A 23,659-nucleotide genomic window follows, 5' to 3' on the forward strand; every position below is an offset into this window, starting at 1 on the left:
TGGGAATGGAACCCAGGATCCTAAACCTGTGCTGTGCTGTCATCCTTCTGCTCGCTTCTTCAGAGCCTGCCAGGGCCAATGAGAGGGGGGGAAACCGGTACAAATTACTGGGGCCCAGCAGTTCGGAAGGAGGCCTGGGGCCCGGCTTCATCGGCCCTGTGTAGCTGGTCTGCCCTTGCTGGGGGACCCCCAAATTTTTTTCACCGGGGCCCAAACCCGTTCCCGGCGGCCCTGAGCGCTGCTAGATCGCTGGGGCCTGACTCTGGTCTGGTCTGCACCGCTGCAAATCCATCCCCGCCCCTGGCGTCCTACCCGCCTGAGAGAGAATGGGGCACGGGGACAGAGAGGAGCTAGGCTTGGACGGGATCCCTGGGCGGGCAAGTTCTGGATCTGACCTCAGAGAGCGGCCCACACCTGGTGCAGCAGGGGAAGGTGAGACTCCCTTAAGGCACCTGGCACACACAGAGGAGAAGGGTCCCACCAAATTCTTTCCTAAGCCGGCAGCAAGAGATCTGCTTAGCCCCAGTACCTCGCCTGGCCCTTAGGAACCGACTCTCCCCATCGCCCAGGCTCTGGGGAAAGCGGCGATTGCCTGGGAGGAGAAGGAAAACCAGGCGAGGCAGCAGCGGCCACTGGCACCCGTTGTGTTTAAGGCGGTGTCTCTCCTCTAGCCCCCCCAGCAGGTCCATTGTGTGCAGCCAGCGGGAGCGAGGAGATCGGTGCCAGCCGAATGCCAGCTGCGCTCTGTAGCGCGCGGCGAGGCGCAGGAGCAGCCTAAAAAGCCGGGGGCAGCTGTGTTAGGAGGAATACGGCTCGGTTGCTGAGGTCTGTGTTGGGGAGGTTTCTGGCGCCCGTAATGAATGAATTGTGGCAGGAGAGCGGGTATAAAAGGAAGCGGCGGGGCTCGGGCACCTCATTCCCAGCCCCGAGCCAGCCGCGGACCTGCTGCCTCCCCCCCTCCGGCTCTGCTTGCGCATTCCCCGGCGGCAGGTAGGCAGCTGGGGTCCCTGCGTGCCGGGCTGGGGGGCGCCCCGTCCCCCCGCCGCCGGGGTTCCCCGCTCGCAGGTCTGGGGCGCGCCTGGGGCCCCTCAATGCGGACCAGCCTAGCAAAACCTGCGCGGGGTGTCCTTCCTTCGTAGCATGCGGGACTGGAGGGTTAGCAGGGGAACCGTCCTGCCTCCCCCCCTCGCCCCAAGAAGTTAGTTGGAGGCCGGGCTGGGGCCGGCACGGAGCGGCCTGCAGCCCCCTGCGCCTGCGGGACGCCAGCCACAGGTGCCCGGCTGCAAACTTCCCGCCCCTTGTGGAGCCGGGGGGGAGCGGGGGCTCCTGGCCCGGGCTGGCCCCTCCGCGACCGGCCGGCGTGCGCTGAAATGCCTCGTCTCCGCCGGGAGGTCACCGGTGACCGGCCACTTGGCGAGGACGCAGCCGGTGCGCCCTAGCTGGCTGCCCGCCGCGGGGGCGTGGGAGCGGGGCCGATCCTAGGCGCTTCGTGCCCCGGGCGCCCCTGGAAGGGGGCAGCGGCTGGCAAGTGGCCCCCAGGGCCCCCGGACCCGCTCCGCCCGCCCCCGTGGCCGCTGGGCGCCGCGGCTGCTGTCTGTTTCCCTCCGCCGGGGGTACCGGTTTTCGGAGGCTGGCTTGGCCCGGCCCGGGGCGGGGGGGGGGCGCCAGACACTCCCGGGAGCCGGGGCTCGGCAGCGGAAAGAAGTTAACCAAGGCGAGCGGGGGCTGGTGGCCCCGGGGTGTCAGGCGGCGCCGGGAGCGCTAATGGGGGGTGGGGGGGTTGATTACAAATCCAGGTCCGATTGGGGGGGGACCCTGTGACCAAGAGGGGGCGGGCACCCCCCCCCCGAAGCAGACTCTGTAGCCCGCGAAGTGTCTGCAGAGCTCAGGGGGGTGTTGGCTGCTGGACCCCGCAGGGCTGGGCGAGTGACTCAGGCCGGCCGGGAGCCGCTGGCTCTAGACAGCTCCGCTCGGCGGGCCGGGCCCAGAAGTTGGCCGGGGAAATGCCGCGGCTCGGGCGAGTCGTGGCAGGTTCGCTGGGCTCGGAGCCCGCGGGCGGTGAAGCAGCAGGTTGGAGCGGGGGCGGGCAGATACACCGACCTCCCAGGGAGGGGGCAATCCCCCCCCACAGATCCGGGGCCCCAATCCCCCCGAGCCCCATAGTAAGGCTCCAATCCCCCCCCGACCCTGTGGAAGGGTGGGGGGGCAATCCCCACAGAGCCCCATTGTGAGGACCCCAATTCCCCCAAAGCCCCACAAAAGGGTGGGGGCCTAATCCCCCCCTAAGCCCCATAGTAAGGCTCCAATCCCTCCTGAGCCCCACCAAAGGGTGGGGGTCCCAATTTATTTGCCGTTCCAGACCCCTACCCCCTTGACTCTTTCTGACCCTGGGCGTGACGAGCCCCTGGGGCTTTGCTTGTTTATCTTCCAGAGGGTGAGTGACGGGGGGGTCTAACTGCCACTCCACCCTCCTTGGCTTCCTCCCTCCCCTCGGCCCCAGAAGCAGCAGCATGTGGCTCTTGGAGAGGATCCGGGGCTCGGTGGAGAACGGCGCCGCCCGGGCCGGCGACTCGGGGGATAAGCAGGCCAAGGGCCCCCTGTACAGCAACGTGCTGACCCCCGATAAGATCCCGGATTTCTTCATCCCACCCAAACTCACGCCGGCGCCGCCCGAGGCCGAGGGGGCAGAGGGGAAAGCCAAGCCCAACCTCGGCACTTCGGCCTCGGAGCAGAACCTGTCGGCCCGCAAGTCCCCGCGCAGCCCCCGCCTGCCGGTCAAGGCCGCCTCGGAGAGCAAGAACCTGCTGAAGGCCGCCAGCCGGCACATCATCCAGATCGAGAGCGCCGACGAGTGGGCCTCGGAGGAGGACTTCAGCACCAACGCCGACCCCCAGGCCCAGACGGCCATGTCCCTCCCCTACGTGCCCAAGGCCCAGACCTCCTACGGCTTCGCCACCCTCATGGAGAGCCCCCACACCCGGCGCAAGGAGTCCCTCTTCCACAGCGAGCACGGCAGCCTGTGCCAGTCGCAGGCGTCCTCGCCCAGCTCCCAGCGCAAGGCGGCGGCCGGCGGGGGCAAGGTGAACGGGGAGAGCGCCCGCCTGACCCCCTCCGACATCGGCATGTCCCTCATGAACCCCTACCGCTACTTCAGCGGCGGGGAGAGCGACACCTGCTCCTCGGCCGAGTCCTCGCCCTTCAGCTCGCCGCTGCTCTCCCGCTCCGTCTCCCTGCTCAAAATCTTCAGCCAGGACAGCCAGGCAAAGGTCATCAAGCTCAAGCACTCGGTGGCCCGGAACAGCTCCCTCTCCACCGACGACAGCTCGGCCGACACCAGCCCCAGCTCGCAGCGGCGCATGCGGTGTGCCACGCCCCCGGCGGGGGCGGCGGGGGGCGCCCTGCCCCAGTCCCTCCTGCCTCCGGACTCGCCGGACCGCCTGCACAAGGAGCACACCATCCGGCTGAGCAAAGGCGGTAGCATGCGGCTCTCGGCCGAGTACGACGCCGCCAACGCCCGGCTGCGGGTGCGGGTCATCGCGGCCGAGGCGCTGTTCGACAAGCTGTGCGACGCGCGCTCCATCAACTGCTGCGTCTCCCTCTGCCTCAACCCCGGCAAGGTGCAGAAGCAGCGCAGCACCATCATCAAGAACAGCCGCAACCCGGTCTTCAACGAGGACTTCTTCTTCGACTGCCTGGGCGCCGGCAACGTCAAGAAGATGGCCCTCAAGGTCAAGGTGGTCAACAAAGGCAGCAGCCTCAAGCGGGACACGCTGCTGGGCGAGAGGGAGCTCCCGCTCACCTCTCTGCTGCCCTTCTTATAAACCCGTCTTCCACCTCCCCGCCGCCCTCCTGCCCTGCTGGGAGGGGATGGGCAGGGAGGCGTTGGGCAGGAGGGATCAGGCCACCGTGAGGGGCGTGGGATGCTCCCCCGGGGTGACGGCATGTCCATCCCAGGCTGTGTGTGTGTGTGTGTGTGTGTGTAGGGGGGGACAAGACCCATCCCGCTCCCCCAGGATGGGTCCCCTTTGCTGGACGTGCCTGGAGGCGGTGGCTGCCGTGTGTCCCCTCAGGAGGCCGTGAGCGGCTAGCAAGTTGTCCGTTCTTCTCTGGAGAAGCCGTGGGGATGAGGCATGCTGGTGGCCTGCGTTCTCCGGGGCCCTGCTGGAAGGCGTTGACGGGAGGTGGGTTATCCCTGTGCGGGTTGAGGACGGCCTCGCGCAAATGGGGCGGTAGTAGAGATTTCAGCCTCACAGCTCAGCAACCCCTTCTTCTCTCCCCGCCCTGCCCCCGGTTTCTCATCTCCACGCCGGGTCCCAAGACCCAGCTGCCTTTGAGCGAGGTGTGGAAGGCCCTCACAGGCCATTCCTGTTGGGCTCAGGCTTGATATGGAGCGTGCGGGTGGAAGTGGCAGGGACAGCTGATGGAGTGCAGAGCTGGGAGAACGATGCTGCGAGGCTGAATCCCAGCCGTGGCGGGACCGTTTCTGAGGCGTGAGCAGGGCACGGCCTAGTCAGTAATGGGGAGAAGGGATGCTCTTTGGCGGGGAGGGAAAAGATGACCCCACCGGCCTCTTCCATCTCTAATTTCTCTCCTCCTCAGTTGGCTGACAGGCAGAGAGAGGGCAGGGGTTGTTGGACAGGGCTCTGCCAAGTCTCTCAACATTGATATGTCTCTTAAAGCTCCAGCTCCTGGAGTCAGGGGGTTGCATCAGAATTTCAGCTTGCTGCCTTGCTTTTACAGACCTTTCTAGCCCTCATGGTTGTAGAGTAAAGCTTGAAGCCGTGACTCTAGTGGTGCAGAAGACAGACAAAATGAGCCTCAAATTTATCACTTAAATTCTGTTTGCCAAAGGCTGGGAATGGGCGACAGGGGATGGATCGCTAGATGTTCACCTGTTCTGTTCATTCCCTCTGGGGCACCTGGCATTAACTACTGTTGGAAGACAGGATACTGGACTAGATGGACCTTGGGCTGACCCAGTTTAGCCAGGCATGAAAATATCACTCGGTCTCTCTGAGGTTGCCAGGGGCAGCTTTTAATGCCCCATCAATGTGAAAAGTGTTCTCTGCGACCGCTCCGAAGTCCTTGCCGATCTTCCCAATGGCCTTTGGATCAGGCTCTTGTGCCAGTCTGCTTTACCTCCCGCAGCCCCAGAGTGCAGTTTAGATCGCTATGGCCGTGAGGGGTCTCCTTCCTCTGGGGAAGGGGCTTCTACAGGCTAGCATGGAGAAGTGATTCCTTCCACTGCAGACAGGAGACTCTTCCCTCTGATCCAGAAGATTTTTGCCTCTGGCTACTGCCATAGCTACTTCTGGGATGAGCATCCAGAAGATGCACTGTCCAAGCCCCCCCATCCCTGCACTTCCTTCATCCCTGCGCTCTGCAGAAGGGGGAGGGTGGACAGTCTGATCTGTTTAAAAGCAGCAACAGTGTTTAACCCCCACGAGGCTGCCTGTGGCTAACCTCCACCTCCCTCAGCAGGAATGCACCCGCGAGGACGTGGTGGTGCATTAATAACCAGTTGGGGATTACCCAGAGCAGCATGCCGCAGGGCCAGTAACAACCACAGTGTCTCACACAGGGAGGTGGGACCCTGGCTCTGGGCATTGCACAAACTGGTCTGACCACTGTCAGGGATAAAATCAAGTGTGCGAAATCAAAAGCAAGAACCGGGTCCCGGCCTGACCTTGCCTCTGAGCGCTTTATGCAGCGGGGGCGGAGGTGCAGAAGGGGAGAACAAACCACAATGTTTGTGTGGCTCATTCTTTTCCTCTTGGCTTATAACCTGCTTTGGGAGGGCAGAAACCTTCGCCCAGGAGCTGCAATTGTTAAGATGCCGCATGAACGGCCTCTGGGTTAGTTAGCGCAGGCAGATTCCTAGTGCGTAGGAGCCGGGTTTGCTAGAGCAGAGAGAACAGGGGTTACACCATTAACAGCCCCAAAAGAGAAGCTTGGGGGGGAGAAACCCACGGGTGGGGAAGGCTCACTTGGCCACGGTTTATACCGGGACCGATCCCTGCAGAAGCCCTCCCAGCTTTTTCCACAATACGCGCCGAGAATCTGCCCTGACAAACAGCCAGTGCTGTGGGAATTTCCCCCCCAATCCCATTACGATTCTGTTTCTCTGTCGCTGCAGGCTGATTAGAATAATCAAATCAGACAATGGTTGGAGGGGGGGGTGGGGAGTGCATCTCTCCAGCCTTGTCCAGGGAAATCTGACTCTGGAAGCTACTGCAGTGTCGTGAGAAACCCCTTTTCCCCTGGGCCGGCAGTAGGGAACTCAGCCGCTGGCTCAAGACAAGGGTGCTAGTCTGGGCCCCTGGTTCTTTTTTTCCTCTTGATCTTTTTTTATTTTATTTTTTTAATTGGGAGTCAACTGTTTTCTTTCGCCACCTCCTGTTGCTTCCCTCCCTTCCCCTGTGGTTCTGGAACTAGAATTCAGCAAAACTAGGAAGGCGGGGGGGGGGGGGGGAGAGCGGAGGAGGGGAGTTGGGGGGGGGGGGGATAGGGAAAAACAGACTTATTTGTCCTTTTCTATGATATGAATGTTGCATCAGGTTCTCTGCATGTTTTTGATTTTGTGGCGGGGGGGATTGGATGAGCCAATATCCCCACCACCCTCCTTGCACACGCTGATCATTGTTCCGTTTTTTTTTTTTTTTTTGGTTGCATTAACCTTTCTTGGCTGCGTTCGATGTTACTTTCCGATACTACGCAGCAGATGGCAGCTGCAGAAATTTCAGTGTAAGCTATTTATATTCCAAGCCGATGGTTCCCACTGTATTTTATTTCTGTATGTAAATATGGGTTTGGATCTACCCAAGGCATGGTTTTGAATTGTTCAATATTTGCATGTCTTCTCTCCCCCCTGTTATATTGATATGATTATAACTGATTTTCAAGCTTGTGATTTTTTTTTTTTTAAACAACAGAGGAATGAAACAAAGACGCCTTCGCCTAAAACCCAGCCCCAGCCCTGAGACCTTTAGGGGGTAAATTTGCCCAGCTGCTGCCTCTTGTGATCCATTTCAGAAAGAGCTACGCACAGTATGGGCTCGACGCTCACAGAAATCAATGAGAACATTCCCATTGACTTCCGTGGCGCAGGATCACCCCATGCTGGCCTCCTCTCCTCTTGGATGATTCGTGGCAAGCTTCCCTCTTCTTGTTGTTGTCCCCGTCTGTCTGCGTGGCACGGGTGGTGCCTGGGGCAGGCAAAGCAGGTCACTGAGCTGGGGCTGGGACCTGCTTCTAAGCCTGTGGAGGGAATAGAGGAAGGCTGGATTCTGATGGTTCCTTAGGTAAAGCTTCTACTGGGGCTGTTTGCTGGAGCCCTTACTCAGGGATGCCCAGAGTGGTGGTGGGGGGCCCCCACAAGAATATAGTATTGCAACTTTTTCTTATGGAAGGGGCCCCCGAAATTGCTTTGCCCCAGGCCCCCTGAATCCTCTGGGTGGCCCTGCCCTTACTTGGTTCTTACTCAGACAAAGGTTTCATTAAAGCCAGTGGGAGCTTTGCCTATGTGCAACCTTCAGCGTTTGGCCTAGTGGGACAGCTACCCGGGAGAACCCAGGTCTAGTGCTCTGTTCCCAACTCTGCCACTGGTCTGCTGAGTGACCGTGGGCCAGTCACTTCCCTGCTTTGTGCCTCGGTTTCCCCACCTGTACAATGTAAAGCACTTGGAGCGGCATGGGCGGAAGCACGGGCGGAAGCACCGTGTAAGAGGCGTTATTATTAATTAACTCACAGGAGTAAGTGGACTTCAGGATCAGGCCCTTTGTAAGGACCGGCCCATCTAATTCAGTGAATGCAGGACGGTGCCCTGGTCTGGGGGCGGCTATCCTAACCCCTCTTTGAGAACTGCTGGGCGGGGCCCAATCCAGACCCCACTGACGTGGATGAAAAGATTCCCATTCGCTGCATTGGGGCTCAGGGTGCGAGGACAGGGTGAGCTGTGATGTGCCTAGAGCAGGGTTGCTGGGGGGGGGGAGGGGGGTCTGCTGTGGGCCGTCTCATGAGAAGGTTCTTGGATTGCAGCAAGTGTCTTAAAGGCACAAAAGTGTGTGTGTGTGTGTTGGAAGTACCTCTCCCTAAAACTAAATCCACCACATTAGTGAGAGCAGTGCATGACTCCGGGCTGGAGATTTGTGGTTTAACAGCAGATCAGACTCCCTGGGATCAGAGTGACCAGACCCAACGTTTGCCGTGGCCAGTAACTCACTGCAGGATGCTGCGCTTCAGCCACTCTAGCCTTTAAGTGAGAGTAATGCCTAGTAATCAAATGCTAATGAATTCATTTACAGACTAATGCATTAACTTGAGTGATGTGCGTTCTCTTTAATTTTTAATGAGGGTGGTGAGGAGACTTCCTGGCATATTGATTCATTTTTTTCAAATCATTTGCAACAAACACAAATCATTTAACAAGTCATTGTTTTTTGCTTTGCAATAGGATTCAGAATCCCTCTCTTTCCCCACCCCCCCGCCCATGAGCACGGCCATGTGCTTTCCCCTGTGGAGCAGTCTGCAAAACTCTTGGGAATATTCATAGGAATTAGAAGGGAGGTTGCATACCACGAGCTTTCGATTCAGATAGGGAGCTGGTGAATTGCCAAATATTCAGGTTGTTCGATTAATCCTGCAGACTACCGGAAAGCTGCCTTCTGTTAGCCCCACTGGACCACTGACTTTCAAACTGATGTGCTGACTCGGTTAGGAGTCAGGCCGCTAGAGCAGGTTTGGGTTGAAACGCAGAAGAATGGACCCATGACTGGAGCTTGGCATCCAGCTGCAGAGAAGCAATATGCCGCTCCGAAGGAATAGCTTTGGGTAGCGCTGAGTCTGGGTCTCCCTTCCTTAGCAGGGCTGAAGGAAGGGAGTGCTAGGAGATCGGGTTGCTCATAATTTGTCTGTCTGGAGGTTGTGCGCTTTCCGTTTCAGTTCCGCTCTCTTAGGAGTGTGGCATCTTACGAGGAGAGCTGGTGTTTCATGAGTTAGGAACATCCTTTGTTCATAGACCACTATCTAAGGCATCACTGTGCAGGACTCAATGGAGGTGGGATGGAATGGGACCATCTAGACCATGTGTAGTGCGAGAACCATGCTGGAACTGATCTGCAAGGCAGGGGATGCTAATATCACTCCTAGAGTGTAAGGGAGCCAGTGGGAAATCCACAGGGTTGGGCCTGTGCTCTCTATATGATACCCATGAAGGAAGCATAGGCAGCTCACTGATGGAAATGAAGATCCGTGTCCACTCTTCGTTCCTGAAGGAATTCTCCTCAAGGGGCTGTCCATAAATTACATAGCGCAGTCGGTGATTTTTTTTTCAAGAGGTGGCCCTTGTAACTCTGAAACAAACATGCAAAATGAAGAAACCGCTCACCCCACCATGTGTTACATAGTTTATAGACAGCTCCCCCCCCACCCCGTCCCTGTGAAAAAAGGTCATGGCTGCAGGACAACTTCTCATGGGGATCCATTGCAGGTGGATGGGGAGAGGTTTTTGTCAAATTCCATCAGACCCCTGTGCAAATCATTCTCCTCCCCCTGGCAGAAGGATGAGTAGGATCACCATTACTGAGATGAAGCTTGCCTCAATTTGTTTTTTGAGGAGTGGAGGGGGGTGAATTTCCAAGTTGGTAGTGGGGGACAGGTGAGTCTCCTTCCTGCTCAGGAGCCTGGTTCATGGGGACGTAGGACCTGGTCCAGGTGAAATTACACCATGAAAACCTCCCATCGTTGACATTAACGGAGACTCATTATCCTGGATGAAGCCTGCTGACATCTCTCAGAGGCGGCTCCATCCGTGAGGGGCTCTGATTGGCTCTAGGCTACACAGTGGGATGACACTCAGCTCTGGAAGGGTCAGCAAGATGCTTTTCTTTCAATGGACCCGCTCTGCCCAGGACTTGTGGACGCTGAGCAGGAACCAGGCCCCAAGGGACTGGAGGGGAAATTGCGCTGGGAGTCTTTTCCTGTTCTGTTCCTTCTGCCGGCAGGCCAGCGGCGTAGGTAGGCCGCCTGCTGGAAGACCAGGCCTACCTACTGGTGCTGCTGGCCTTGGAAGAGAGAGTGAGTGGATTGTATTACCTCTGACCCCAGCATGTGGCTAATAGTCACTGGCATCAAAGGGCCAGCTTGTGCTCCCAGTTATGCTAGCTGCATAGGCTTGATCTAATTCCCACGGAAGCCACCAGTTAGCTCTGGTCCTAACTCCACTGGCTTCAGTGGAGTTTGTCCTGGTGGAACTGGGATGAGAATCTATCCCTTAGGGCTGTATTTGGTTCTTGGTCCGACCTGTGCCACCTTGCTGACATCCATGGGGGGCGCTGGAGAGCAGAGTCTGGTCTCCGGCGTCTAAGGCCGTCTCTGAATACGATCCCCGTGAGCCCAGCCAAGTGGCCGTTTGATGTCAATGGAAAGATGTCCCCTGACCTGAGGATCAGGCCCTAGGAGAGGGGGTGTGACGAAGTGGTAGGGGTAACCCAAGGAAAATGCCTCACCAAGGAGGGCAGGATTTTGTCCCTCTCCCCACCACGCTAATTAGGAAGCAAGCAGGGTTGGTAGAACACCCCCATTGTGCGAGGGCATTAATTAGCGCTCACGCCTTTGCCTGCGGTGCTTTTAGCGAGCAGGCAATTAGTGGCGGACCGGTGGGTGCAGGCCGTGCAGAAGTGGCTTTTTATAAAGGCCTCTGACTGGTCGTTCTGACCCGGTCGCTGCCCCATTTAGATTTGAACACGATGCTCCGGGGCTTTGCACAGTGTTGGTTTTACTCCAGCAGCTGGAGATTTATTAAACCTGAACCTAGGAAGGCAAATGTCCCCTTCTGCCCACAGCCACATAGTACAATGACAAGTGCCCTCCTCTGAGGGACCCCTCTCCTTCCCATCAGGAGTCTGCTCTCCAAAATGCCTGTCAAGGGGGAAAATATTTGGGGGTGTGTGGAGAGGAGAGTTTCTGCTTGTTTGTCAGCAGCGGCCGGGTTGGGGTGAACTGCCTGGGTTAGCTGTAGGCTTGGTTTGGACTGTAACTTCCTGCTCTGGGAGGGGTGTGTGTGTGTGATTCCAGCTCGTGTGGACACCCCCAAGTTACCTTCACCCTGCGTAGCTCGGGTCCGGGAGTAGGGAAGCCGCAGCAGCACGGGCTGTACCCTGCAGGGACCCCCGGCTAACTACTTGCAGGGCCAACCCATGGCTTCGCTGCTGCGATATTCCAGCGAGGGAGATTAATGCTGAGATACGTCTACTAAGCAGCTGCCCCACCCTGGGACCTCTCCTTAGTGAGGGGCGCAGACGGGAGGGGTCAGGCGAGGATGCTTCTCCAAATGCACCTTCTTCCTTGGATGGGATGGTGGGGCGTGAACCGAAGCCCCTTGAAATCAGTGAAAGATGCCTAGTGACTCAATAGACTATGGACCGGGTCCGTGGGAGAACACGTTCTTGACCGTTTCCAGCACTTTCTGGCTCCATGCATGATGAGGCATCAGAGCGGTGGGGGGCACAGAAATTGTCATTGGTGGGGTGTTGTGTGCGTGTGTGCGTGCCCCTCTTCCCAGCAGAATTCAGCCAAACGGCAATTTGCAGCCAAAAGCTGCACAGAGGTGCCTGGGTGCACAGGGAAGAATCTGAAACAGAGGTGCCCACCCCCACTCCCTTCCAAAAAAATTACTTGTGTGTGGAAGCAGGGGAGGGAGTTGAGAGAACAAGCCTACCCCACAGAGGCAGCTCCTGGCCCCCCAGGGCTGGGCCTGCCTCCTTGCTTTGGGCATTGGGACTGGGGGTCCCCGTCCACTCGGGTTTGGTCCAGCCACCGTCATGCTGGCTGGGACCAAATCTGAGGGGTGCCACAATCCCATGCACCCAGTCCCAACGCTGCTCAGTTTGGGCACCCTCTCAAAGGGGGAAAGTTGAGCAAACAGCCCTCTTGTCCCTCTCGCTGGCTGGCCCTGCTGTCTCTATGCTGGGGATGCTTGCCCACCTTTGCTGCCATGTTTACTGTCGGCAGCTCTAGGGAAGATGAGTCACTGGCTTCTACCATTGTATTCAGTGTCCCGTTGATCAGACCTGCTTAGTGGTTAGGGCACTAGCTTAAGGCAAAGTGAATTTAAGTCCCTCCTCTGACACAGATTCTCTGTGTGACCTTGGGCAAGTCACTTAACTTCTTTGTGCCTTGGTTACAGGGGCGTAATAGTAGGGGTGCTGAGGATAAATGCATGAAAAGTTGAGATGCTCAAGTACTATATAGTGGGGGCTGGGAAAGATGAGAGGATTATGTTAGTGAACATGGTGCTGAAAATGGAGTGTCCTGTGTTCTGGAGCTCCCCATTAGAGCTGGCCAGAACATTTTCTATTAAAGGGTTTTTCATCAAAATTTTGCCGTTTCAAAGCCAAGGTGTTTTGCAGAGACGTAACAATTTTGACATGGCTTTTGGAGCTCCAGGATGGACTCTGGTCAGTTTCAGAAAAGAGGGAGACCCACATTAAAAACCTGACCTTCTCAGTTTAAAAGTGGGCATTTTGACAACTTCGTTTGGCAGGAACATTCAAAGGGGTTTGGGTTTTGTTCCAATGCTGATGTCAAAACCTCATGTAATGGAGTTGTCATTCTCTGGCTAGCTCTCCTCCCAGTGCTGCTGCCACCCAGAACGCTGAGCTGATCTCAGCAAATGGAAATGTTTAGAAAAAAAACATTCCTAGTATTAACAGGGTCCAAAATGTGAATGCTTCAGCCACAGCAAACAAGGACAACCTTTTCGTGGCCTGTTTCAGGAGCTGCAGAGGCAGCAGTGCCCAAAGCATGCAAGTTAGCCAGCTCTTTGGAACTGCCAAGCAATTTCATTTGAGTTTCTTTTGGAGCAAAGATTCAGGTCAGTTCTGCTTTTGATCACAGCTGGGTTGCCTGTTTTCCATGTGTGTGTGAAACTGTACAAAGTGCCGCTCTGTATCCCCATTCACAACCTCATTCAGGAGGATTTTATAGCTTGCTCTGGTAGGTTTACTCACGATGAAATTTACCAGGTGCACCTTTCAGCTGGCTCCTTTAACTGCGCCTACTGAAACTAACCCCCCCACTTGAGCTAGGTCACTGACATTTGCAAACTTGGCCTGAGGACCTGGGTTTTCAGCTAAGCCAGTTGATGGTTTAGTCTGGAAGCTATGCAGAAATGTTCTGCTTTGCTATGGTGTGTCACTCCAAACCAGGCAAAATCTGGTGGCTTTGGTTGTGCTGCTTTGAGAGATGGGGATGGGGGGGGGGGGGGAAACGTAAATACCAACCTCAAAGAACTGAAACTCCCAGGTATTGTGTGGGGCTGGGAAGGGGAACAGACGTGCAAAGGTCTTGCTTTGCTTTGATTTGCTGAAAAACCTGCCTGCACTATGGAGCATGTGAATACTTGTCCCCAGTGTTACAAGTGGGCAGAGGAAAAAGCGAAGGCTTTATGTCCAAACGGTTCACCTTTAAACCCCCCACCCATGGTTGTTTTCCCCTGTCCCTCCGAGGGCCGTTAATTCCCACCGCGGGGCCGTGTCCCCGGATCCCTCGTCTTTAGATCAACACAAGGGCTGAGCTGTTCCATTTCGGGGAAGCAGCACCTCTGCGAGAGCGGCGTCTGCTGACAAAACAGACAGGCACGGCTTGGCAGGAGCCTGGCAGCGGGGCCGATCTCCGAGCAACGGCTCGCCATGGGACGTTATTTTTAATTGCTCCCTTCGCTCTGTGTTGTGACACTTAACTCACGCGCTGATTCACTCGCGCAGCATCCCAGGCAGCCTTTGCCGTGCAGTGGAACTGGGAGGATTTCAGGCTTTGGTCGCAGCGTGTTGGGAGCTTCTGGCTCTTCCAGTTCTGGCACCGGTGCTTCTGCTACACTACAGCCTCTGTGGCTGTGCCAGTGGCTTCTCAGGCTTCCTCTTGCTGCTGTCTTGGTCATGGCTTCTGAAATGCTTCCAACATGGGGCCCTTCCTGCTGCAGCGATGGTATCTGAGGCCTTTACACCCCTGCTGTGTCAAGGAAACTGTCCATCCCCGCACTGCCAGGCCTCTCCTGCTCTCCGCCATGGTGTTTTAGATGCTCGCTCTGTAGATCTTCCCAGTTGGGGCCCTTTTGACTCCGTCTGGTTGGGAACTTTTTGTCAGTGGCTTTTTGTTGAAAGACGTTTAACGCTTCGTGGGAAAGGGTCGGGTTTAGACAAACTTCCTCAACTTGGGACGAAGTTTAGAAGTTGTTAAAATGTCCTGTTTCTACATTTGTGGAAGTGAAAAAAGTGTTTCTGGTTCGAAATCAGTTTTTGTTTTGAAATTTAATCTAGTAAGAAAAAAACAGACATTATTAAAATGTTTCAATTAACCTAAACTGATTCTTCCCCCCCGACCCTGATTTTCAGTTCATGATGTTAGAGATTTTGACTTTGTTGCAATTTGGAATAGGATTTTTTTTTTTTTTTTTGGTTGGAAATTGTGAACATTTTCATGTGATGGGAAAACAGTCTCCCGCCAGCTCTGCTTTTGACTTTCTGGTCTCAATAGCTCCAGCGCTTACCCTGGGTCCCTGGCAGCCCCCCAAAGCATTTTAAATCACCCAGAGGTTTGAATGCACGGAGAATGCTTCCCCTTTACCACCACCAAAAACCACCTCCAGGCACCAGCTCTCCCTTGGGGTGCTCTGTTATAAGGAGCTGAGCTCCGTGGGCCTGGCAGAGGGCACATGGTACCAGACATGCTGGGCAGCCTTAGAGGCACTCCCCCCCCCCCCCCACCCCCCAGTGCTTGGTGCATTTGGTGCACTATGCAGCATGATCCCTCCGCAGCTCTGAGCCTCCTTCACTATGGATGTGGATGGCTGCTCAGGCCTCTCTCTAGCATTAAACCTGCATGTCCGAACTCTTGATACATTTCATCTAGATCACTTTATATTGGATGAAATTCACCTCTGAGCAGGGCCTAAGAAAGATACTTTTCAGCCCCACCCCCATATATCTGAGCAGAATGTCCCTGGGAGGTAGGGCAGGGCTACTCTTCCCATTGTACAGATGGGAAACCAAGGCACAGGTGAAGTGACTTGCCCAAGGTCATACAGGAATTCTGTAGCACAGCGAGGATTAGAAACTGGCTTCCCTTCTCCAAAGGGATCAGTGCACCACTTATGTCCCACTTAGGTCCATTTTAGAGACCTAAAATGGTATCTAGGGGTTGTGCTAGACCCCTCTGCACAGGGCTGAATTTGACCACCAGAGAGAAATGCCACTTCAGTCTGCCTCCTGGGTTTGAGTCGTTAATTCTACGCCCTCTTGTAGGTGTCTCTGAAGCTTTCACCCTCCAAAAGAACTGGGTCTGGGGTTATTTTTTCTACAGGCTTTAGGGAGCAACACACATTCCACCCCCTCAGCCCAGTCCAATTAATCTGTGAGGCCTGAGGAATGCAGTCGAAATACACAGTTCCTAAGGGTCTGCTCTGATGTCTAGTGAAGTCTCTGGGGGTTATTTCTAGAAGGGAGGGGGTTAGATTTTCACCTAAACATTTTTTTTTTCTCAAAGGGAAAACACCTTTTTGATCCAAACGAACAGTGTCAACAGCAGCCATGGAAGCTGATTGGCTTTTCCATTTTGGGTTAAAAGAAACGCCGTCAGAACTTTGTGCTTGAGTTCCAAAATCGATGAATTAAACCTCTAACAAAAAAGGGTTTCCAAAACCCAAACACTGTCAGTATTCTTCCCCCCCACCCCCAAAAGCAAACATTTTTGCAGGAAACTAAAAAAAAAAAAGTTTTTTCTCTTGAAAAGTGCTTTTTTTGGGGGAGGGATGGACCACTCTAGTCATCTCATTATCTTTAGGGGACACTGGCTCAAGGCCCTAAGTCCGCAGAGTAGCAGTGTAATGCCAGGCTCTTGGGTGGGTAGGTAGTAACAGGGATTGAACCTGGTCTATCTGGATCTTAACACCGGCCCCTCTCCAGCCTGAACTAAGACTCCCCGCTTGCTGTTAGCCAAGGCTGTGGCAGGCTCCACCTCTGCATGGAGTGGGTGTGGCTCACCCCAGCTTTTACTGCCACCTTCTCGGTAGGGTGACATTAGCTATGTCTTACCTTGAGCTGGCCAATCACAAGGTAGGGCTTGTCGACACCCGCCCCTGTACGCTTCAGTGTAGACGCTACCGCCGCCGACGGGAGGGGTTCTCCCGGCTCGGTAGTTAATCCACCTCCCCGAGAGGCAGGCGCTAGGTTGAAGAAAGACGTCTTCCATCTGCCTAGAGCTGGCTACACAGGGACTTAAATCATCTTCATGACATCGCCCCGGAAAAATCCACACCCCTGAGCCACACAGCTGGGTCGATCGAATTTTCTAGTGCAGACTCGCCCTTAGGCATCGCCCTTCCACCTACCTTGACAGAACGCAGCCATGCTGCAGAACGGTGGCTGAGTTTTGCACAGCTGTGCCCCTTGGCCAGTGTTTAGCGTGTGGGGTGAGAGAATCCCAAGGGGTCACAGATGCAGCAAACTTTTGTTTTTTAAATCCAGCAGGGGCACGTTAAGAACTCTGACCCCCTGCTCCCCCTTTTTCCGACCACTTTCAGCCCTGCCGCATCCAGTTGTGAGAGATCCAGGGATACCCAAGCCCATATCCCCCAGATCATAGCGCTGCAAGTCACTGCAGGCTACCACAGGGCATTGTGGGACCATCTTGCTGGGGATCAGTGCAGACAAAGCCCAGATGTTCCTCTTTGCCAGTAACTCACCGTCACCTGCTCGTGCAAGCCCTGTCGCCTCGCAGATTGCCACCCCCCCCCCCCCGGGGCAAACTGTTCCATCGTGATTGGTGTGGGTTTCGAGCCGTGTCGCAAGCGGGGAGGCGGGCGCGCTTGTTTCTCGTAACCGCCCACTCCCACTCTTTTCTACTGTGCCTGCTTTGATCTATTGCTGTGTTTGGATTGAAAATGATGCATTTTTTTGGAGTGGAAAAAAAAATTAATGGAATGTTTGTTTACAAACAACTTTACATTTTTAGTGCAATAAAAGTTTATTTCTAAAGCAGACATATGCCCCTCGGTTTCCTCATTGCATCTACTTTTAAGGGGATTCTCAGCATTTGCATCTCCAAAGCCTTACGGGTTTTGCAGCAGCACCTAGGGGGATGTTGCGGCTGGGTGCCTACCTCACAGCCCAGGTACAAAGACACGGGTTAGCTCCGCTCACGCTAGCATGCCAGAAATAACAGCGTGGGTGTTGCGGCCCAGGTAGGGTGACCAGATGTCCCGATTTTATAGGGACAGTCCCGATTTTTGGGTCTCTTTTTATATAGGCTCCTATTATCCCCCACCCCCCGTCCTGATTTTTCACACTTGCTGCTTGGTCACCCTAGGCCTAGCTGCTGGCAGTGGCTAGCTGCCTGAGTACGAGCCCGCCGGCTCCATGCATGGGGGCGCTAGCGCATGCCACAACATTCAGTGCTGGTCTCAGCTTGCTCGCTTGAGCAGAGGTAGCACCTGTCTGCCTACCCAGGCAGGGACGCATGCTCCTAGCCCTAGTGTAGACATACTCTGAGGAGCCTCAGCCAGCTGGGGGCTGCGTACACAGCCAGGTCCTGCAATGATTTACTCCCAGACCAGAGGACTTAGCCCAAGCGTCCCCCTGGGAGGGGCTTGCTTATGATCTCTCTGAAGCCCCTCCTAGGAGACAGGCTTTCACCTTAAGACAGAGCAGCCTGAGCCCTTAAAGGTGCCAGCCCCGTGGTGACGCTACCTCATTCGCAACACCCCTGGGAGGTCAGTACATTGTCATTATTCCCGTTTTACAGATTAGGAAGCTGAGGCACAGAGAAGGTGAGTGACTGTCCCAGATTAAGTCAGCGGGAGTCAGTGGAAGAGCTGAGAGTTGAGCCTGGGAGTTTCTGGCTCTCGGCCCCATGCAAATGGCTAGATAGGGCTGTATTCCTGGCCCAGATCCTCAAAGGTATTTAGGCTCCTAACTGCCATTGAAGTCAACGTTTACCCTTCCATTGAGAAGGATTGCAAAGCGCTCCAGAACCTACTTCATAAGTCTGTACAGGCATCCTTTCACCCACTACTTACGTGCAGCCACCTCTGGGGTGGAATGGGGCAGCTATTCTGACTCTCCATCACGAGCGGTAAATAAGGCTTTCCTGTCTCTTCCCTGCATCTGGTAAGGTTCACTCTCCCTATAGGCCATGTTGGATCCTGTACTCTTGAACACCTTACTGGAAAGCAGAACCTGATGCGTGATTGGCCTGCGGAACTCACTGCCAGCAGATATCAAGAATATCCAGGGTTATAATAGTAACTATTAAAGACTAAACAAGGGCTTTGGAAGGCAGATAAACCCTCCAGCTGCAGGGCTTATACCAGCCTCTAACTAATGGGGGCAGGAGGGACTCTTCCCTAAGGGCAGGTTTTCCCACAGCTGCCAACCACAGGTTTCTGGCATCTTCCTTTGGAGCAGCTAGCGCTGGCCAGCAGTGGAGATAGGATCGTGGGGTAGATGGACCACGTGTGAAACTTGTGGTCCTATGTCCAGTGTGGATGACACAAATGGGCCTGATGCAATGTGAAATCTCACAGATCCCAAATAGATACCGTTACAATCAACTGTAACATAAAAGCCTAAACGAAATATAAAAAAAACTCAGAATGAAACACCACGATCAAGTCAGAACAAAACACCCCCTTCCCTTCGCAAATCGTTTCAGAACTCGTCCCCCCAAAATGTTGTCCAAACTGACGCACTCCTGCAAGATGCTGACAAAACAGCGTTTTCTGATGGCAAATTGTGCCGTTCAAGCAGGTCTACCCCCATCACTGGAAGCCCCTGGGAGCCGCAGGCGTCAATATCAGACCGCAGGTTATCTAACTGAGAACAGAGAGCCCAGCACCCTTGTCAATCCACCACGTTTTCCTCCTTTATTAATGTACATGTAGGCACCGGAGCTCTGCTGATTCACACCAGCTGAGAATCTAGCCCATAATTTTTGTTTTGGTTCATCAAATTTCTTTTTTCCCTTCTAGCTCAGGTTTTGAGTTCTACCCAGAAGCTGCGAAAGAAAAGAGGGAGTTTTGTCTGTTATCTAAATGCCAGTTTCTAATTCCCACCAACCTAGTAATTTGTCATCCCTGGGAGAAGGAAAGCATGAGATTATTAAACAAACCCTCCCCTCTCCCACTCAGCCTCCGGGGAGGACAGGGCTGCAGCAGAGGCATTTGAGCCCAGGTATTTAGGCACCTAGAGGGAGATACAAGAGTGCTAAGGGAGTTCAGCACCTAACTCCCCTTGGCCTCAGTAGGAGTTAGGCACCTAACCTGCTTAGGTGCTTTTGACAATGTAAATCTGTCTCTCTCTGCTTCACAATAACATCCCCTTCCTCCTGCCTGTCATAGTGCCACCCACCCAGTCTGGCTTTCCACTAGCTGCCTGCTGCCTCAGTTTCCCCTCACGCCGATTTTAGCCCCTCAACCTCACCTCTCCTGATTGCAATGTAGATCTACCACCCTCCCCACCCCCACTCCCCAAAAAAGAGTCCACTCCTGCCAGGGTCTTCAAATCCAAACCAAACCCCGATGGCTGTTCCACCCGGTCCCAAGCTGGGCCCAGCCCCTGTTTCCTGAGGCTCCGTCTGTCTTCGAGTTTCAAGCATTCTTCAGCCCACCTTGGGCGCAGCTTTCAGCCCTGCTCAGTCTCACCCCCCCGGGCTACTTTGGGTCACTCCCTGCTCTCTACCAGGTAGCAAGTCCTAGAGATCCTCTGTCCCCTTGGCTCTCCACAATCCTCTCTTCTCTATGGGTTTTTCTGATGACATTCAGCAAACCAATCATAGAATCATAGAATAGCAGGGTTGGAAGGGACCTCAGGAGGTCATCTAGTCCAACCCCCTGCTCAAAGCAGGACCAAACCCAACTAAATCATCCAAAGGCCCTTTCCACTCCGGGCAGACGTTCACAAGCTCACGGTGCTCTTCTTAGGAGGAAGGATTTGGCTTGCGCCCTTGGCTGGGAGTTTCCCTTCTCCGTTGTGCTAGGTGCTGGCTGCTTTCTTTACCCCAGAGCTGGCTGCCTGGCAGGATTGCCGTGTCATATAATTTGTTAAACACTTTGGCTCCTTCAAGGGGAAAGGCACAATGCACAGCAATGGTTTGGCTGCTCGTGTGCAGAGACCACTGCCCATCAATCGCACTGTTTCCATCTGGCTGCATCCACCTGTTGTCTCTTGTCTTTAAATACTTAGAGTGTAAGCTCAAGGCAGGGCCTGACTGCATTTGTACAGCCCCTGGCACAATGGAGGTCTGGTCTGTGACTAGGGCCCCAAAGCACTATGGTAAAAAAACAGGAAATAAGTATGTGTGAAATACAATGATCTTTGTTTTACAGGTGGGGAAACTGAGGCACAGAGCAGAGAAGTGACTTACCCAAGGCCACCCACTGCTGCACTGCCTGACAGCCTGGCTGACTGCTGGCTTGGCCCCCTGGGGCTCTGGGTCCCCACCTGCCCTCCGTCCTGGCCTGCTCAGGCTCTGGGCCCCCACCTGCCCCCAGTCTTTGGTCCCCACCTGCTTTGGCCTCACCGCATGAGGGTGGCCAGGCTCCACAGAGGGTCTCAGCACAGGGGCTGGAATCATTTTTATAATGGGAGGGCGGGGGGCTGAGAGCCATTGAACTGAACTGTAAACCCTGCATATAATGGAAACCACTTCAAGCCAGGGGGTGCAGCATCAGCTCCCGTACTCCGAGTTCCAGCACCTGTGTCTCTTAGCCAACAGCTCATGGAAACAATCTGTCCCCTGTGAGCCACTTTCTGTCACAGCCTCCCCTGCTCCTTGGTGCATCCCCAAGCCCTGGGGTTCCGGTCTTCTCCCTTCTGCCCTCCCCTGCACGTACCTCTCTGCTCCTCTGCCCCACCCACTCCTCTGAGGTGATTGCTCCTCTCCTCCTTTGATCCCTGGACAGCTTTTCATTCCCTTCTTCCCGGGACTTTCCTCTCCCACCAGTGACCGGAGCGTCGCCAACCTCAAACGTTCAGTGACCACGAGTCGGGCCCTGCCAAAAAATCACAAGATTGGCTTGAAAATCAAGAAATGTTGTAAATGATCAGGGTGAGGTTCTTTATCTTCTGGTTTCTCCACCTTTAGGAGGCACATGGGGCACGTTTTCAGGCTTGTCTCCTTAACCAGACAGCAAGAAGCCTAGCTGACCTATTAGAATGAAACCTGAGATGTTTTGTGAAATAACATGACTCCAGGAGCTGGGGCTTTACAAAAAGCACCAAAAGACTTGCAATCAAACAGCGAGGGCTGGCGGCGCTGGAGGTGGCAGCTCTGGCTCCTGAAGGCAGCTAAGTGGCTCCCAGTCCGGGTAGCCAGGCTAGCCCCGCCTGAAAAGCCAGCTGCTTTCACAGGCCTCCAGGCCAGATGCAAAGGAGGAGAGAGATCCCTGGACCAGCAGCGGGTGCTCTGTGAAGTGGAGTCTGGGAAACGGTGCCTTAGCATCACCCGTCCTCCACCATCGATTGTCAGCCGAGCTTAATCTCCCCCCGCCCCAAATAAAAGGATGCTTATTACTTGGGTCAAGTGAAGCTTCATCCTGTTGCCTAGCAACCCACCCTGGGGCACAGAGACTGGAAACCTGGTTCTGGTGGCTTGTTGGTGGCGAGTTTTTTAGGGACAGGTGCGGGGGGAGGGGGGGGAGGCCTGTTGGGAGGAACGTGATGCTCACAGGAAGATAAAATGTAATGGACCTGCCTCTGCCCTGCTCTGCGCCTTCCCAACCCCTCCCTGTCACCGGCCCCAAGAAACCAACTCCCTCCTCTCTCAGCTCCAGTGAGCGCCCCCAAACCCACCGCCCCACCTCCACACAGCCGGAGCTTGTGCCTCGCTGCTCCCCTCCTACACACTCCTGCTGCGACTGGCGCAAGAGCCTTCTCCTCTACAGCTCCTGCCGCAGGGGATCAAGCAGCTCCCTGATCTCCAGCCCAAATGCTCCGCCTTCCACCTCGGGCGAAAATGCTTCCTCTCCGGCTAGCCCACCCTTGTGAGGGCCTCTGTCTCTATGCTGCAAAGCGCTTGGAGATTCAGCCCTAAAGCTGCATTGAACTAGTCCAGAGATTGGTAATGAAAGAACAGCTCTTTTGGGGGCATGGATGCCTACAGCGCCGGAGAGCTGAGAGCTGCCAAAGAATCCCATCCTGTAGCACCCTCCCTCTAAGGAGCTCAGATTACTTTACAATCAGGCAGCAATTAAGACTCCCAGCCCCCAGGTGAGGCAAGGGGAGGCAGGGCTAGATAAAGGAGTGCTTGGAAATGCTCTAATGCAGTGGTGCTCAACCAGGGGTTTAGGTACCCCTCGGGGAATGCAGAAGTCTTCTAGGGGGTACATGAACTCGTTTAGATATTTGCCTAGTTTTACAGCACCAGGGAAGTCAGCACAAACTACAATTTCATACAGACCATGACTTGTTTATGCTGCTCTAGGTGCTGTACGCTGAAATGTAAGTACTGTATTTATATTCCACTTGATTCATTTGCTAATTATATGGTTAAAAATGAGAAAGTCAGCCATGGTTCAGCACTAGGGGGCTGGGACATTTGAATGTCTGATTTGGTAAGCAAGTAGATCTTAAGTGAGGTAAATCTTGGGGGGTACACAAGACAAATCAGACTCCTGAAAGGGAGACAGTCATCTGGAAAGGTGGAGAACTCCTGCTCTAGCAGTGTGAGCGCAGGACAGGGAGCAGTGCCTCCTGGGATCTCACCCTGACTCTGAGAGTGATTCCCTCTGTGGCTTTCGGGAAGACATTCAAACCCTGATTTTTTTCAAAACTGGCTGCTCATTTTGATTGTGTCATATTGGGGGGGTGCCCAGTGGGAGACCTGATTTTTAGCAGTCCTAAGCACCTGCAGATCCCATTAAGGTCAGTTGGAGGCGGGTACTTGATGTCTCTGAAAACCAGGCTAACAGCCTCTCAGGTTGGAAATTCAACACTCAGCCAGTGATCTGAGGTGCCTGGTTTTGACATTAAGCTCGGGTTCTGGCGATGATGCTGTTGACTTTCCCATCCCCCTGAAGTGGGTTCTAGCCCACGAAAGCTTATGCCCAAATAAATGTGTTAGTCTCTAAGGTGCCACAAGGACTCCTTGTTTTTTTGCTGATACAGACTAACCCAGCTCCCACTGAAACCTGTCCCACTGTGGTGCCTGTGAGAATTAAAACCAGTACAATGGTATCTATATGCGCAGCACGGTTGCTTCACAAAGCACTGGGTTGGAATCCAGCAGCTGTTTGATAGCCCAGAGCAGCAACATGGAAGAGCTTAGAGCCGGGAGAATCCCTTCTCCATCCGAAACTGGCAGGGGAATATAGGGAGAGTGGGCACAAACCCCCAGAGCCGAGAGAAACACTGCCTGAAATAATCTGTTCAGCTTCAGAAGCAAATCTGGATTCAGTTGTGCTGGCTGTTACGAGAGTGATCTGAAAGAGAGACGTGTGTATACATAAATAGTGACTAATGGAGGTGCCAGTAAGTCGTACTCAAAAATATGCAGCGTAGGACCAGTGATGCTTCTTGTTGAGCCGGCTCATGGCTTCGGGTGGCCTCTCTTCCTAGAATTCTTAACCCTCATAACTCTAGCCTGTTGGCCTTCCACAAACGCTTGGGAG

General features: G+C 54.7%; 1 protein-coding gene and 1 long non-coding RNA gene across 2 annotated transcripts; one reads left to right on the forward strand and one right to left on the reverse strand.

Moving 5' to 3' along the window:
* Positions 1-920: 920 nt before the first annotated feature.
* On the forward strand, positions 921-6,404 carry C2CD4C (C2 calcium dependent domain containing 4C). The gene is made up of 2 exons (XM_039515291.1): positions 921-990; positions 2,432-6,404. The coding sequence occupies exon 2, from the start codon at positions 2,511-2,513 to the stop codon at positions 3,819-3,821; it is 1,311 nt and encodes a 436-aa protein (XP_039371225.1). The 5' UTR covers positions 921-990; positions 2,432-2,510; the 3' UTR covers positions 3,822-6,404.
* Positions 6,405-18,911: 12,507 nt separating this feature from the next.
* On the reverse strand, positions 18,912-21,530 carry LOC120391558. Its single transcript, XR_005591388.1, has 3 exons — positions 21,130-21,530; positions 20,885-21,043; positions 18,912-19,047 (listed from the first exon to the last, which is right to left on the reverse strand). It is a non-coding gene; the product is annotated as an uncharacterized LOC120391558 (long non-coding RNA).
* Between the last annotated feature and the right edge of the window lie 2,129 nt (positions 21,531-23,659).

The sequence above is a fragment of the Mauremys reevesii genome, linkage group 26, assembly GCF_016161935.1.
Source record: "Mauremys reevesii isolate NIE-2019 linkage group 26, ASM1616193v1, whole genome shotgun sequence".
NCBI classification, from domain to species: Eukaryota; Metazoa; Chordata; order Testudines; family Geoemydidae; genus Mauremys; species Mauremys reevesii.

Coding starts and splice junctions, on each gene's coding strand:
- C2CD4C (XM_039515291.1), top strand. CDS start 2,511: ATGTGGCTCTTGGAGAGGATCCGGGGCTCGGTGGAGAACGGCGCCGCC.